At 44.5% G+C, this 17,818-nt stretch overlaps 1 protein-coding gene across 1 annotated transcript in view; it reads right to left on the minus strand.

Moving 5' to 3' along the window:
* The window catches only part of fbxl2 (F-box and leucine-rich repeat protein 2), a 225,953-nt gene extending 209,683 nt beyond the window's left edge, over positions 1-16,270 (minus strand). The window contains exon 1 of the mRNA XM_078540126.1: positions 16,005-16,270. Within this exon, the coding sequence (XP_078396252.1) occupies positions 16,005-16,034 (30 nt within the window). The 5' untranslated portion in view covers positions 16,035-16,270. The remainder of the gene's footprint in view (positions 1-16,004) is intronic.
* Between the last annotated feature and the right edge of the window lie 1,548 nt (positions 16,271-17,818).

Here is a 17,818-nt window from a genome sequence, read left to right on the forward strand (position 1 = left end):
ACCCTTACAGATCATGTCCCAGAAACCACCATCACCATCCCTGGGTATGTCCTGTCCCAGCGGCAGGACAGACCCAGCAGGGGTGGCGACACAGTGGTATACAGACGGAAAGTCCGCAACATCATCTCTGGCCCCCATGAAGTCTCATGACACCACGTCAAACATGGGCAAGGAAACCTCCTGTTGATTACCACGTACAGCGCCCCTACCCTCAGCTGATGAATCAGTACTCCACGTTGAACACCACTTGGAGGAAGCACTGAGGGTGGAAAAGACACAGCATGTACTCTGGGTGGGGGACTTCAATGTCCATCACCAAGCGTGGCTCAGTAGCACCATCACAGACAGAGCTGGCAGAGTCCTAAAGGACATAGCTGCTAGACTGGGTCTGCGGCATGTGGTGAGGGAGCCAAGAGGGAAAAAGATACTTGACCTCATCCTCACCAACCTGCCTGCAACAGATGCATCTGTCCATGACAGTATCAGCCGGAGTGACCACCGCACAGTCCTTGTGGAGATGAAGTTCCCATCTCCACATTGAGGATACCCTCCATTAACACTACCACCGTGCTAAATGGGATAGATTTTAAATAGATCTAGCAGCTCAAGACTGGGCAACCATGAGGCGCTGTGGACCATCAGCAGGAGCAGAATTGTACTCCACTATAATCTGTAACCTCATGGCCTGGTATATCCCCATTCTACCATTACCACCAAGCCAGGGGATCAACCACACTTCAATGAAGAAAACAGAAGGGCATGCCAGCAGCAGCGCCAGGCACACCTAAAAATGAGATGTCAACCTGGTGAAGCTACAACACAGGACTACTTGTGTGCTCCAAACAGCATAAGCAGCATAGGCCAAGCTAAGCAATTCCACATCCAACAGGATCAGATCTAAGCTCTGCAGTCCTGCTACATCCAGTCATGAATGGCAGTGGACAATTAAACAACTAACTGTAGGAGCAGGCTCCACAAATCCTCAATGATAGAGGAGCCCAGCTCATCAGTGAAAAGGATAAAGCTGAAGCATTCACAACAATCTTCAGCCATAAGTGCCGAGTAGATGACACACCTTGGCTTCCTTCAGAGGTCCCCAGCATCACAGATGCCAGTCTTCAGCCAATTTGATTCACTCCACGTGATATCAAGAAACAGCTGAAGGCACAGGATAGTGCAAAGGCTATGTGGCCTGACAATATTCCAGCAATAGTACTGAAGGCTTGTGCTCCAGAACTTGCAGCGCCCCTAGCCAAGCTGTTCCAGTACAGCTACAACACAGGCATCTACCTGGCAATGTGGAAAATTGCCCAGGTATGTCATGTGCACAAAAAGCAGAACAAATCCAACAAGGTTAATTACAACAGAAGAAGCATGAGATGGAGCTAAACAATCCCACAATCAATGGATCAGATCTAGCTCTGTAGTCCTGCCATAGTGAATAGTGGTGAACAATAAAACAATTAACTGGAGGAGGAGACACCACAAATATCCCCCAACCTCAATGATAGGGGAGTCCAGCACATAAAGCCAGGCTGAAGCATTTGCAACAATCTTCAGCCAGAACAGCCAAGTAGGTGATCAATCTCGGCCTCCTCCTCAGGTTCCCAGCATCGCAGATGTCAGTCTTCAGCCATTTTGATTCACTCCAATGAAGGCACTGGATGCAGCAAAGGCTAGGGGCCTGGACAACATCTGGTTAGAGTAGTTAGTGATCCAGAACTAGCCGCACCCTGAGACAAGCTGCTCTAGTACAGCTACAGCACTGGAAATTTCCCAACAAGATGGAAAATTGTCCAGGTGTGTGCTGTCCATAAAAAGGTCAAATCCAATCCAGCCAATGATCATCTAATCAGTCTACGCAAAATTATGCAAGGTGTCGTTGAGTGCTATCAAGCAGCATCCACACAGCAATAACCTGCTCACTGATGCTCAGTTTGGGTTCCTCCAGGGCCACTCAGCACTTGACTTCAATGCAGCCTTGGCCCAAACATGGACAAGAGAACTGAACTCAATAAATGAGGAAAGTGACAGACCTTGACATCAAGACAGCGTTTGACCAAGTGTGGTGTCAAGGAGCCCCAGAAGCATTGAGGTTAATGGGAATCAGGTAAACTCTCCGCTGGTTGGACTCATATCTAGCACAAAGGAAGATGGTTGTGGTTGTTGGGGGTCAACAGCCGCAGGGCATCGCTGAAGGAGTTCCTCAGGTTATTGTCCTAGGTCTAACTATCTTCATTTGCGACATCAATTACCTTCCCTCCACCACAAGGTCAAAAGTGGGGTTATTTATTCATGATTGCAAAGTGTTCATTACCATTCTCAACGCCTCAGGTACTGAAGCAGGCCAAGTCAATATGTAGCAAGACCTGGACAATATCCAGGCTTGTGTTGACAAGTGGCAAGTAACATTCATGCCACACGTGTCAGGCAATGGCCATCTCCAATCTAACCATCGCCTCGTGACATTCAATGGCATTATCAACATTGATTCCCCCACTATGAACACCCTGGGGGTTACCATTGACCAGAAACTGAACTGGACTAGCCACATAAATACTGTGTCTACAAAAGCAGGTCAGAGGCTGGGAATACAGCAGCAAGTAACTCACCTCCCAACTCCCCAAAACCTGCCCACCATCTACAAGGCACAAGTCAGAAATGTGATGCAACACTTTCCACTTACCTGGCTGAGTGCTGCTTCAACAAACACTTAAGCTCAATACTATCCAGGACAAAACAGCCCACTTAACTGGCACCCATCCACCACCTTCACCATTCACTCCCTCCACCAATAATGCCATGGCAGTAGTGTGTACCATAATCCTGAGACTGTTCCCACGCTATCAAATATCATTTCATGTGCTATTTCCACTAACTGGGGATAATCTTAATTTTGGGTGATGGTGTAAAATTGTCAATATTGAATTGGCTATTATATATACACCTGCTTTTCCACTGATGCTCTTTCCAGTGAATAGGCAGCTAAATTGATATGGCTTATTTTACAGAATTGGTCAAAGTTAATATTATCCTGAGTGAGACCAGTATATTTAAGCCATGCAGACCATTGCTAATGTTTAAACAGTCCCAATATCACTAATGCTGAAAGGCAATTACCTGGAGCTCTTCTGATTACGGGGGCTCTTCTGATCTCCTGCTGTAACTTCAGCAGAAAGAGCAGGAAAAATGGCCACTTTTGCCATTTCACTAATTTCCCTGTTGTTATGGTGGGAGATATTTTACCCGTGAAAAACAATGGCTGCTACTTGAAACTTTATACTTGTAAGATACATGAGCCCAAAGTAGAGGGAATTGGCCTGATTGAAAATTGCAAGGTTCAGCCCTCCCCATTAACTAATGGGCTGCCTACACCTGAAAAACAGGCAGTCGGAGCCAATCCCTGCGATCAATAATACTGTAGAAGAGGTTGGTAAAGTAAGTAAGGAAGCATGCATGCAAAAGAAATGTTGCTCTGCCCACTGAAGTATCCTAATATAGGGAGCAAACTGCAATGATATCATTATGTTTTCAGCCCAACTGGAAAGGCGGCGTTGCTGGACCTGGTGCTGAGAAAGGAGGTGGACCAAGTGCCTTTGGGGAAAAGGCTTGGGTAAGAGTGATCATTGCACTATAAGTTTTAGATTGGTCATGGAGAAGAGCAAGGAACAACCTAATATAGAACTTCTAAATTGGAAGAGGACCAACTTCAATTGGATCTAGCCAAGGTAAAAATGGAACAGAGACTGACAGGAAAAACTGTAACGAAACAATGGGCAGTATTTAAGGAAGAGATGCTTCAGGTATAGACTCTATAACTTCCAGCAAGGATGAAAGGGAAGGAATCCAAAAACAGGGCTCCTTGGTTGGCAAAGGAGATGGAAATTATGATGAAACAAAAAAGGGGTGCATATGTACATGTCAGGTGAATTCTTCAATTGAGAACCAGATCAAGTACAATAGATTGAGAGGGGAGGTTAAGAGAAAAATAAGACTGACAAAGAGAGAGAGTATGAAAATATAACAGCAGTCAACATTAAAGGGAACCCATTAATCTTTTACCAGCATGTAAATAGTAAGCAGGCAATAAGAGATGGCATCAGCCCTTTAGGGACAAAGAAGGTGATATTTGTTTATAGGCGCAGGACAAGGCTAGAATATTTAATGAGTTCTTCGTATTGGTGTTTACAAGGAGGGCAAATCTGACAAGAAGCAAAGATAGTGGAGGCAATGGATAGTGTGAAAATTGAAAGGGAGGTGGTACTTGAAAGGGTGGCTATGCTTAGGATTGCTGAGTCACCTGGGTCAGATGGCTTGTATCCCAGGCGTCTGAAGGAAGTTGGGGTGGAGACAGAAGGGCATGCCATGATCATTCAATCTTCCCTAGATAGGAAGGAGGTACCACAGGTTTGCAGAGTACCAAATGTGACACCTTTAAGAAAGGCTAGAAGGACAGTTCTAGCAACTACAGGTCAGTTAGTTTAACATCAGTGGTGGGCAAGGTTTTAGAATCTATAAATCAGGCCGGAGTCGGAAGTCCAGGCAAGAAATTTGCAACTCCAGGCTAAGTAAAGCAAAAAGGAGTGGAGAGGCAATCTGATGGTGACTGCCACTCCACGGAAGATTTGGCTCATGGTGTAGTGGCTATAATCCTTTGAGCCATGTCTCTGCTAGAGTTGGAAAAATGTGAGGTTATCCACTTTGGTAGGATGAACAGATGTGCAGAGTATTTCTTAAATAAATAGTGAGAGATTAGAAAGTGTAGATGTACAAAGGAACCTGGGTGTTCTCGTCAATAAGTCAGTGAAAGCTAACATGCAGGCCCAGCAAGCAATTCTGAAGGCTGATGGTATGTTCATCTTTACCGCATGAGGATTGGAGTACAGGAGTAGTGAAGTCTTGCTTCAATTGCATAGAACTTTGGTACCTGGAGTACCGTGTGTAGTTTTGGTCCCCATACCTTTTTGGAGGATATCATTGCCATAGACGGGGTGCAATGAAGGTTCGCTAGACTTGTTCCCAGGATGTCAGGACTATTCTATGAAGATAGATTGGGAAAACTGGGCTTGTATTCTCTAGAGTTTCAAAAATGAGGTGATCTCGTTGAAACCTACAAAATACTTAAAAGGGATAGACAGGGTAGATGCAGGTAAGATATTTCCCCTGGTTGGGGAGTCTAGAACCAGGGACACAATTTCAAAATAAGGGGGAAGCCACTTAGGATCGAGACAAGGAGAAATGTGTTTACTCAGAGGGTTGTGAATCTTTGGAATTCTCTATCCCAGAGGACTGCAGTAGCTTAGTTATTGAGTATGTTTAAAGTAGAGATTGACAGATTGACCATAAGATGTAGGAGAAGTAAGCCATTCAGCCCATCGCGTCTGCTCCACCATTCAATGAGATCATGGCTGATCTCAACTCTCAACTCCACTTTCCTGTCTTTTACCCATAATCCTCGATTCCCTTACTGATTAAAAATCTGTCTAGCTCAGCCTTGAATATACTTAACGACCCAGCCTCCACAGCCCTCCGTGGCAAAGAATTCCACAGATGGACTACCCTCAGAGAAGAAATTCCTCCTCATCTCTGTTTTAAATGGGCGCCCCCTTACTCAGATTACGCCCTCTGGACCTAGACTCTCCCACAAGGGGAAATAACCTCAGCATCTACCCTGTCAAGCCCTCTAAGAATCTTATATGTTTCAATAAGGTCACCTCTCATTCTTCTAAACTCCAATGAGTACAGGCCCAATTGACTCAACCTCTCCTCATAAGAAAATCCCTCCATTCCCAGGATCAACCTTGTGAACCTTCTCTGGACTGCCTCCAATGCTAGTATATCTTTCCTTAGATAAGGGGACTAAAATTGTTCACAGTATTCTAGGTGTGGTCCAACTAGTGCCTTGTATAGTTTTAACAAGACTTCCCTATTTTTATACTCCATTCCCTTTGAAATAAAAGCCAACAAACCATTTGTATTCCCTATTAGCCGTTGAACTTGTATGTTAGCTTTTTGGGATTCATGCACAAGGACTCTCAAATCCCTCTGTGCTGCAACCTTCTGCAGTCTTTCTCCATTTAAATAATATTTAGCTCCTATATTCTTCCAGCCAAAATGCATAACCTCACATTTTCCCACATTATATTCCATCTGCCAAGTTTTTACCCACTCACTTAACTTGTCTATATCCCTCTGTAGACTCTGTCATCCTCACCACTTGCCTTCCCACCTATTTGTCATCCGCAAACTTGGTGACAGTACATTCACTTCCCTTATCTAAGTCATTAATATATATTGTAAATAATTGTGGCCCCAGCACTGATCCATGTGGCACAACCTGAGACTCTATACAGGTTGCCATCCTGAAAATGGTCCTCTTATCCCAATTCTCTGTCTTCTATTAGTTAGCCAATCCTCTAGCCATGCTAATATACTACCCCCAACATCATAGGCTCTTATCTTATTAAGTAGCCTTATGTGCGGTACCTTATCGAACACCTTTTGGAAATCCAAATATATTACATCTACTAGTTCCCCTTTATCTCTCCTGCTTGTTACTTCCTCAAAGAATTCTAATAAATTTGTCAGGCATGATTTCCCCTTCATGAAACCATGCTGACTGCTTGATTAGATTATGCTCTGCTATTACATCCTTTATAATAGATTCCAACATTTTCCCAATGACAGATGTTAAGCTGACAGGTCCATAGTTACCTGTTTTTTGTCTCCCTCCCTTTTTGAATAAGGGTGTTATATTGTCTGTTCTCCAATCCTCTGGGACTTCTCCAGAATCTAAGGATTCTTGCAAGATTACTACCAGTGCATCCACTATCTCTGTAGCTACTTCCTTTAATACTCAAGGATGCAACCCATCAGGTCTGGGAGACTTGTTGGCCTTTAACCCCATTAGTTTCTCTAGTACTTTTTCGCTAGTGATAGTTGTTGTATTTACTTCCTCCCCCTGTTTTGCCCCTTGATTATTTAGTATTTTTGGAATGCTATTAATATCTTCTACCATGAAGACTGAAGCAAAGTATTTATTCAACTCCTCTGCCATTTCCTGGTTCCCCATTATTAATTCCCTAGCCTCATTCTCTAAGGGGTCTATGTTCACTTTGGCCTCTCTCTTCCTTTTTACATATTCAAAGAAGCTCTTACTGTCCGTTTTTATATTACTTGCTAGTTTACCCTCAAAGTTTACTTTCTCCCTCTTGATTTTTTTTGGGGTTTTTGGTTTTTAAAACTTTCCCAATCCTCTGTTTTACCACTAATCTTTGCCACATTGTATGTTTTTTTCTTCAATTTGATGCTGTCCTTAACTTCCTTGGTTAGCCATGGTTGGTTTATCCCCTACCTTGAATCCTTCTTCCTCACTTGGATATATTGTTGTTGAGAGTCATGAACTATTTTCTTAAATGCCTGCCATTGTTCATCAACCGTCTTTTCTGCTAAACTGCTTTCCCAGTCCACTCCAGCCAACTCTGCCTTCATTCCATTGCAATTACCCTTATTTAAGTAAAGCACAGTTGTTTCTGACCCAAGTTTCCAACTGTCAAACTGAACACTAAATTCTACCATATTATGGTCACTGTTCCCTAGGGTATCTTTTACTCAGATCATTTATTAAACCTGCCTCATTACACATTACCAGATCCAAAATAGTCTGATCCCTGGTTGGATTCACAACTTATTGTTTGAAGAATCTGTCCTGAAGAGACAAAGAATTCTTGCTCGTGTCTACCTCTGCCAATTTGATTTTCCCGATCTACATGAAGATTAAATTCACCAATAATTAATGTACTGCCTATTTTTACATGCCCTCATTACTTCCTGATTTATTCTCTGTCCTACAGTATAACTGCCAGGGGGCCTATAGACTACTCCCACCAGTGTCGTTTTCTTCTTGTTATTTCTCACCTCCACCCATATGGATTCTACATCTTCCGATCCAAGATCCTTTCTTGCTATCGTACCTATTCCATCTCGTACTAACAAAGCTACCCACAACCCTTTCCTTTCTGCCTGTCCTTTTGAAAAGTTACATACCCCCGAATATTTATTTCCCAGCTTTGATCTCCTTGTAATCACGTCTCCATAATAGCTGTAAGATCATACCCATTAACCTCTATTTGTGCCGTTAATTCATTTATTTTGTTCCAAATACCATGTGCATTTAAGTAAAGGACTATTAATTTAGCCTTTTTACCACTTTTCCCTCCTATTTGCTGGTGTTTTTTTTTAAATGTTTGTACACTGTGTCTCTTCCTGTCACACTCTTGGTATCATTACCTAAATATCTACACTGCAAGGCTGCCTTAACCTTTTGCTTTGTAAGCCTTTCCAGATCCTTCCCCCCACCTCTCTCTCTCTACAGTCCTAGTTAATCGGTTCATCAGGACATTGATCCCAGCACGGTTCAAGTGAAGCCTGTCCCACCGGAGCAGCTCTCTTCTGCCCCAGTATTGGTGCCAGTCCCCCATGAACTGAAACCCATTCTTCCCACACCAATCTCTGAGCCACACATTAAACTCCTTGACTTTATTTATCCTATGCCTGTTTGCCCGAGGCTCCGGTAGCAATCTCAAGATTATTACCTTGGAGGTTTTGCTTTTCAATTTAGCTCTTAACTGCTCAAATTCTTTCAGCACAACCGCCTTTCTAGTCCTATCAATGTTGCTGATACCAACATGGACGATGACAACTGGATCCCTCCCCTCCCATTCCAAGTTCCTCTCCAGCCTGGAAGAGATGTCCTTAACCCAGACACCGGGTAGGCAACACAGTCTTCCGGACTCACTCTCGCGGCTGCAGAGAACAGTATCTATCCCCCTAATTATACTGTCCCCTACCACTACTATGCTCCCATTTCCTCCCCTCACTTGAATGGCTCTCTGTACCATGGCGTCGTGGTCAGGTCGCTCATCCTCCCTGCAGTCCCCGCTCTCATCCACACAGCTTGCAAGAACCTCGTAACTGTTGGACAGTTGCAGGGGCCGAGGCTCCTCAAATGCTACCTCCGAGCCCCCATACATGCTTCGCCTGCAGTCACACCTTCCCTCTCCCTGAACACAGACCAAGTTTGAATTACCTAATCTGAAAGGTGTGACCACCTCCTGGAGTCCAGGTAACTTTTCCCCTCCCTGATGTGGCGCAATGTCTGCAGCTCGGAATCCAGCTCCTTAACTCAGATCCAAAGTTCCTCAAGCTGCAAACACTTGGTATACTGTATTCACTGCTCACAATGTGGTTCAAGAAGGCAACTCAACACCACTTTCAAGGGCAACTAGGGATGGGCAATAAATGCTGGCCCAACCAGCAAAGCCCACATCCCGTGAATGTTGTGGTCTCGTCTACATTGGGGCTGCCAAACACAGACTGGGTGACCACTTTGCAGAAAACCTCCACTTAGTCCACAAGCATTTAATTCACCACCTTGTTCTCATGCTCACATCTCTGTCCTTGGCTTGTTGCAGTGTTCCAATGAAGCTTAATGTAAGCTTGGAGAGCAGCGCCTCGTCTTTTGATTTGGCACTTTGGACTCAACATTGAGCTCAACAACTTCAGACCACAAACTCTGTCCTCGATTTTGATTCCTACCTCCACAAGTGCCAGTCTATATCTTAGTTTTGACGTCTTTGCTTTCAGACAGAGCTGTTCATTATTCTGCCAATAACGCTCTGGACCAATGTTTGTTTCTTATACCACAACCATTATCATTGCCCTTGCCTTTTGCTCCATAACATTTTTTATTTAATCTCTCCCGCCATCCAATCCATCTCAGCCCTTCCCTTTTGTTCTCCCTCCCCCACCCCCCTGTTCAGCAGCATGAAACCCACTTTTCTACTTGCCATTAGTTCCAAAGAAGACTCACGATTAATCTTTGGAATCTCCTTTTAAGCTTAACCAAGCGTTTGTTGCTTTTAGCAAAATTTCAGCTAAGCCTTTATAAAGGCCAGCTAATGATCTCAAAATCTGAGCACTGATAAAAGGAGGGGCACCCACACACAAAGAAGTTTAATTGGTGAATATGGCTAAAAAGAATAGTTTTTTTTTGTTTTACCAAGCAAATAAAGATACACGGGACCATCAGCTAAAGTCGTATTTAAGTTTGTCTTCAGTTTTACCACAGAGAAAGCAGGTAACTTGGTCTGTAAAGGGAATTAGAGTGTGTTGCACAGGTAAGATATGAAAAGTGTTACATCACTACCAGCAAAAGTGACCAAATACTGTGAAACTTGAAAATAAACAAAAAACTCAGGTTGGATGAGATGCTTTTGAGAATTTACTAAGAAAGATAAAGGCTTTGGCATAAATGTTCCAGAAATCACTGAAAACTGAAGAAGTGCCTGGGGACAAATGACAGACATTTCCAATTCTGGAAAGAGTTTTTAAAAAAGTGACTCAACCACAGAAAAGTGAGTTTGACATCAACTGTGGGTAAATTTATGGAAACCTTTAAAGATAAGATCATGGGCCATTTGGATAGAAATAAAGTAATAAAAATTAATTAATAAGGTTTCATGAAGGGGAGGTCTTATCAATCCAACTTACTGGTTCTCTTTCAGGGAGTGACAAAGGAGGTTGACAGGGGTGAGGCAGTGGATATGGTGTACTTAAATTTCAGTAAGACTGTTGCTGCAGTGTCTCTGGGAGAGCTAGTACTGAAAGTAAAGATAACAGGCATCAGTGGAAATAGCTTATAATTGACACGTAATTGATTGAGCAACAGAACCCAGAAGGTATTGGTACAGGGACTATCAGCAGTCTAGGGGATATTACCATAGTGGGGTTCCCCCAGGAACCTATTTTGGGATCTCTTGTTTACTACAATTGTTTAAATGATCAATAGCTAGAAATCACAAGCACTATGTCCAAATTTATAGATGTTACAAAAGCTAATAAACAAGGTACACTGCAAAGCTACAGAACATTTTGAATACACATGGGATTTGAGCAGACAAGTGGCAGACGAAATTCAATGTAGAGAAGTCCCTCACGTGAAGGTAAAAAATTTCAGGAACTATTTAAATGAAAAGAAACCGACATACATAGAAAATGAAATAACAATAGGGATCTTACTAAATAATACTGAAACTATTACAACAATGCCAAGAGCCAACAAGTAAAGCAAATCAGATGCTGGGATATTTTAAAAAGTCAATATTGAGCCAAAATAGTGAGGTCATCCTGCCACTCCATACATTGTTGATGTGACTGCAGTTAGAATACAGTGTAGTTCTGGTTATATGAGTACATAAAAGGATATTACAGATATTGAAAGGATACAGAACAGAACAACCATAACGATAGAGGGATTGGAAAGGCTAGATTATTCAGGGCTTAAGCAGGAATTCGCTGGAGAAGAGAAAATTGAGGGATGTTTTGGTTCTTGTTTTAGGATTCTAGAATCCTGGCACTAATTTTTTTTAAATTCATTCATGGGATGTGGGCTTCACTGGCTGGGCCAGCATTTATTGCCCATTCTTAGTTGCCTGTGAGAAGGTGGTGGTGAGCTGCCTTCCTGAGCCACTACAGTCCATGCGGTGTAGGCACACCCACATTGCTGTTAGCAAGGGAGTTCCAGGTTTTTTGAGAGTGAAGGAACTGTGATATATTTCCAAGCCAGGATAGTGAGTGGCTTGGAGGGGAACTTCCAGGTGGTGGCGTTCCCATCTATCTGCTCCCCTTGTCTTTATGGATGGCAGTGGTCATGGGTTTGGAAGGTGCTGTCTAAGGAGCCTTGGTGAATTCCTGCAGTGCATCTTGTAGATGGTACACACTGCTGCTACTGTGTGTCAGTGGTGGAGGGACTGCATGTTTGTGGATGGGGTGCCAATCAAGCAGGCTGCTTTGTCCTGGACAGTGTTAAGCTTCTTGCCTGGATGAGTGCAGCTCACACAACACGCAAGTATTCCATCACAATCCTGACTTGTGCCTTGTAGAAGGTGGACAGGCTTTGGGGAGTCAGGAGGTGGGTTACTCGTCGCAGGATTCTTAGCCTTTAACCTTCTTTAATGGCCACAGTATTTATATGGCTAGTCCAGTTCAGTTTCAGGTCAATGGTAACCCCCAGGATGTTGATAGTAGGGGATACAGTGATGGTAATGCCATTTAATATCAAGGGGAGATGGTTAGATTCTCTCTTGTTGGAGGTGGTCATTGCCTGGCACGAATATTACTTACCACTTGCCAGCCCAAGCAGGATACTGTCCAGGTCTTGCTGCATTTGGACATGGACTGCTTCAGTATCAGGAATTGCAAGTGGTGCTGAACATCGTGCAATCATCGAACATCCCCACTTCTGACTTCATGATGGAAGGACGGTCATTGATGAAGCAGCTGAAGATGGTAGGGCCGAGGACACTACCCTGGAGAAACTCCTGCAGTGATGTCCTGGAGCTGAGTTGACTGGCCTCCAACAACCACAACCATCTTCCTTCGTGCTAGGTACGACTCCAACCAGTGGACAGAGTCCCTCCCTCCCAACCTACCGATTCCCACTGACTCCAGTTTTGCTAGGGCTCCTTGATGCCACACTCAGTCAAATGCTGCCTTCATGTCAAGGGCAGTCACTCTCACCTCAGCTCTTTTTTCCATGTTTGAACCAAGGCTGTAAAGGGGTCAGGAGCTGAGTGGCCTTAGTGGAACCCAAACTGGTCGCCAGTGAGCAGGTTATTGCTAAGTAAGTGCCGCTTGATAGCACTGTTGATGACTCTTTCCATTACTTTACTGATGATCGAGAGTAGACTAATGGGGCGATAATTGGCTGGGTTGGATTTGTCCTTTTTGTGTACAGGACATACCTGGGCAATTTTCCACATAGCGAGGTAGATGCCTCTGTTGTAGTTGTACTGGAACAGCTTGGCTAGCGCCACTGCAAGTTCTGGAATGTAAGTCTTCAGTACTATTGCCGGAATATTGTCAGGGCCCATAGCCTTTGCACTATCCAGTGCCTTCAGCTGCTTCTTGATATCACGCGAAGTGAATCAAATTGGCTGCAGACTGGCATCTGTGATGCTGGGGACCTCTGGAGGAGGCCGAGATAGATTATCCACTTGGCACTTCTGGCTGAAAATTGTTGCAAATGCTTCAGCCTTATCTTTTGCACAGATGTGTTGGGCTCCCCCATCATTGAGGATGGGGATATTTGTGGAACCTCCTTCTCCAGTGATTTGTTCAACTGTCCACCACCATTCAAGACTGGATGTGGCAGGACTGCAGAGCTTAGATCTGATCCATTGGTTATGGAATCGCTTAGCTCTATCACTTACTGCTTATGCTGTTTGGCATGCAAGTAGTCCTGTGTTATAGCTTCACCAAGTTGACACCTCATTTTTAAGGATGCCTTGTGCTGCTCCTGACATGCCCTCCTGCACTTTTCATTGAACCAGGGTTGACCCCCTGGCTTGATGGTAATGGTAGAGTGGGGGATATGCCAGGCCATGATGTTACAGATTGTGTTAGAGTACAGTTCTGGTGCTGACGGCCCACAGCACCTCATGGATGCCCAGTTGAGTTGCTAGATCTGCTCACAATCTATCCCATTTAGCACAGTAGTGCCATGCAACATGATGGAGGTTATCTTCAATGTGAAGGTGGGCGTTCATCTCTACAACGACTGTGCTCCTACTGATAATGTCATGGACAGGTGCATCTGCTGCAGGCAGGTTAGTGAGGATGAGGTCAAGTACATTGTTCCCTCTTGCTAGTTTCCTCACCACCTGCTGCAGACCAAGTCTAGCAGCTATGTCCTTTAGGACTCAGCCAGCTCGGTCAGCAGTGGTGCCACTCTTGGTGATGGACATTGAAGTCCCCCACCCAGAGTATATTCTACACTCTTGCCACCCTCAGTGCACCTCCAAGTGGTGTTCAACATGGAGGAGCACTGATTCATCTGCTGAAGGAGGGCAGTACGTGGTAATCAACAGCTGGTTTCCTTGCCCACTTTTGACCTGATGCCATGAGACTTCATTGGGGTCGATGTTGAGGACTCAGGGCAACTCCCACCCGACTTTATACTACTGTGCCACCACCTCTGCTGTGTCTGTCCTTGCTGATGGGCTGGACATACCCGGGGATGATGATAGTGGTATCTGGGACACTATCTGTATATATATGATTCTGAGGGTGAATCCGTCAGGCTGTTGCTTGACTAGTCTGAGACAGCTCTCCCAATTGTAGCACATGCCCCCCAGATGTTCATAAGGAGGACTTTGCAGGATCGACAGGGCTGAGTTTGCTGTTGTCGTTTCCAGTGCCTAGGTTGATGCTGGATGATCCATCTGGTTCATTCTTTTTTTGAGACTTTGTCGCAGCTTGATACAACTGAGTGGCTTGCCATGCCATTTCGGAGGGCATTTAAGAGCCAATCACATTGCTGTGGGTCTAGAGTCACACCTAGGCCAGGCCAGGTAAGGACAGCAGATTTCCTTCCCTAAGAGGACATTAGTGAACCAGATGGCTTTTTTTTTAAAAAAAACAATCGACTAAGGTTTCATGGTCATCATTACACTTTCTATTCCAGATTTTTTTTATTGAATTCAAATTCAACCATCTGCCGTGGCGGGAGACGAACCCAGATCCCCAGAGCATTACCCTAGGTCTCTACGCCATGGAAATCGGTTTCACCTTGTCCAAACCAGTAGAATCTACAGACACAGCCTGAACTTGATGATTAAGTAAGTGCTAAATCTGTGGAATAGGATTCCTAGGGAGGAGATGGTGGCAGCAGATAGTATTGATTGATTTATTTTGGGACATTATAAATAAAAAAAATGCAAGTATAGCTGACTAATTATCACTTATCTCCCCACTGTACTGATGCATTCATACAGTTTCCCTTCACCACCACCACCATCAGATTTCATATGCAAGCAAGGAAAATCATGAGGTCCGCTAAAAGGAGGCAGGACATACTTATGCTCATTAGTACTTGCTAACTGTTGTCTCCATTTCACAGGTCATGAAAATTCAACTTTCCTTCATATGCAGAGTTCACAAAGTGGTGGAGTACAAAGGCAGAGAAGCAAGCAACAAAAAAAAGTATTAAAGGCCAAAAATACAACTGTAGTTTTACCATACTCAACAAACCACCTTTAATTTTGGGTGGAGGGAGTGGTCAAAATCTTTATTACTGTATATAGTATCATGCAAGTTAAAATATATCCTAGGTTCAGTACCCCAACATATTGAACTCCTCTTCACAACATTCAAGCTCCACAACCTTCCCCAAAGCTCAGCACTCTTCCCCTATCCCATCCAGAGCCTTGGTGGATTTATAACAAACTGTAAGTAACTTCAATTACTGGATACGAGAGTGCAATACTATCGGTTTAAAAATGCAGAATGTATGGAAATACATTTGAACCACCCATTCAAATAAAACAAAGGGCAATGTCGCATAGCAATTTTATAAGTATCTGTAGGTGTGGCTTAATACGTAAAATGCACAGATAGATCTTAAATGCTGATGATTTCTCCAAACTGCAATCATTGCCCGGCATAAATAAATCGCTGACATTTATGAGTCGGACTGCACACTCGGTAAAGCAGATAAGGCGCCTGGGCACAATAACAATGCACCAAACATTTGTTTTACTATCAGCTGCTTCCCGTTTTAAAACGCAGCTCAGCAGTTTCCCCCAACACACACACACACGCACATAAACAAACACCCACCCCAGAAAGGAAGGTCTGGGTTCGGACACAATGAAGCGAACATCTCCCTTCCTTTCCTCTGTAAGCCCTTGGTGACTGACCAGCCGCTCTACCGGGACTGGGGCTGGGGCTGGGCCCGGTGCGCTCTCTCCCTCTCCCCGCAACCCCCCGAGCCGCCGCTGCAGTGCCCGGAGAGGCAAAGGGAGCGACTGACTGCATCACCTCATCCGTCAGCGCAGGCCCCGGCCCCCCATCACCATCAGCCCGCTCCACTCCACTCCGCTCCGCTCCGCCGTCCGGCAGGTAGGTAGGCAGGCAGTTTACCGCGGGGAGAAGACCGGCCTCACCTCAAAGCGGCCGCGGGTGATGCCATTCATGGCTCTGGCTCTCTGACTCCGGCTCTCGGGCCGCTCCCGGATCCAACATGGACTCACCAACCGCCGCCTGACGTCACACCCTCAAACCCCCCACAACCAAAAAAAAAACCTTATTAAAAAAAATCCTGGCCGCTTTTACCCTGCGCGCCTTCGCCCCGTCATAAAAATTAAAAACATTTAACTGCCAGCGAGGTCGGGCTGTTCCCCTTTAAACACTTTTTTTAAAGTTTAGGTGCAGGCGGCGACACCGCCCCCACCCCGGCACGCGCGCCTGACGTCATTCACCCGGGAATTCAGCGCATGGCGTTTGTTTGGGTTCCTCTGTCGGTCTCAAGCTGCTGAACTCAAGCTGCTTGAACTGAGTGACTTCACTGTAAGATACATGTCCCCCGCCCCCTGCCCGTTTACCGGGCACTTAACCAGATACAGTGTAAGTCTCTCTTTTCCCGGGTAATCTGCTTGCATCCCTTCTCCAATGTTATCTTTTTTTTTAAATAAAAATAGAAAATGCTGGAAATATCCACACACCAAAAAAAAAATGACTGTGGCTGCTGGAAACCTGAAATTCAAAACCCAAAGTGCCAGAAAACAGCTCAAGCAGCCCTGGCAGCAACTGCGGGGAGAGAAACAAGAGTTAAAGTTGGACCTTTCGTCAGAACTGGGAGAAGTTATACATTAGTTTTGAGCAAGTGAAAGGGGGCGAGGAGTGTGCCAAAAGAACAAAAGGGGAGGTCTGTGATGGGGTGGAATCCAGGAGAGATTAAATGACAAAAGGTTTCATGGTGTAAGGCCAAAGGCAGTGGTAATGGGACAAATTGAGAAACAAACAATGTGTCTAGAGGAGGTGTGAATGGTAGGGATATGGTGATCTTATTGAAACATAAAATTCTAAAGGGGCTCCACAGGATCGATGCTAAGAGTATGTATGCGGGTAAATCTAGTTTCAGAATAAGGGTTCTTTAATTTAAGACTGAGATGAGATGGAATTTTTTCTCTCAGGGTTGTTAATCTTTGGAATTGTTTACCCCAGAGAACAGTTGTGACAGGGTCATTGAAAATATTCAAGGCTGATTTGGACAGATTTTTGTTGTGTCTAAGTTTTGGGGAACAAGCAAGAAAGTGGAGTTGGGGCCACCTTCAGATTAGCCATAATCTTAATGAATGGCAGAGCAGGCTCGAAGGACTGAATGGCTACTTCTCATGCTCTTATAGGACCATGGATAGCTGTTGCCCAAAAGTAAAGAAAAGGAAAGTTGAGAAGCAAGAAAGAAAAAAAAATGAAACAAAATTGGGGCAGAGGTTGTGATCTAAAATAGCAGGATTCAATGTTGAGTCCAGAAAGCGTTAAAAGTGCCCAATTGAAAGATAAGGTGCTGCCCCTTGAGCTTGTGTTGAGTCTAATTGGATAACTGCAGCAGGCCAAGGACAGGAAGGTCAGAGGAGGAACAAGGTGGGGAATTAAAATGACACATGACTGGAAGCTCATGGTCATGCTTGCAGACTTAATGGAGGTGTTCCACAAAGCAGCCACTCAGTCTGCATTTGTTCTACCCAGTGTAGAGGAGACCACATTATGAGCATCGAAAACAGAATATTAAATTGAAAGAAATATAGTCACTCACTGTTTCACTTGAAAGGAGTATTTGCAGCCTTGAACAGTGGGGAGGAGGTAAAAGGGCAGGTGTAGCACCTCTTACATTTAAATGGAAAGGTGATTGCGATAAAGGTAAGCTATTCCTTCTTGACCTGTCTGCAGCCTTTGGCATGGTTGACCACACCATCAT

Source organism: Cetorhinus maximus, chromosome 4 (genome assembly GCF_964194155.1).
Source record: "Cetorhinus maximus chromosome 4, sCetMax3.hap1.1, whole genome shotgun sequence".
Taxonomy (NCBI): domain Eukaryota; kingdom Metazoa; phylum Chordata; class Chondrichthyes; order Lamniformes; family Cetorhinidae; genus Cetorhinus; species Cetorhinus maximus.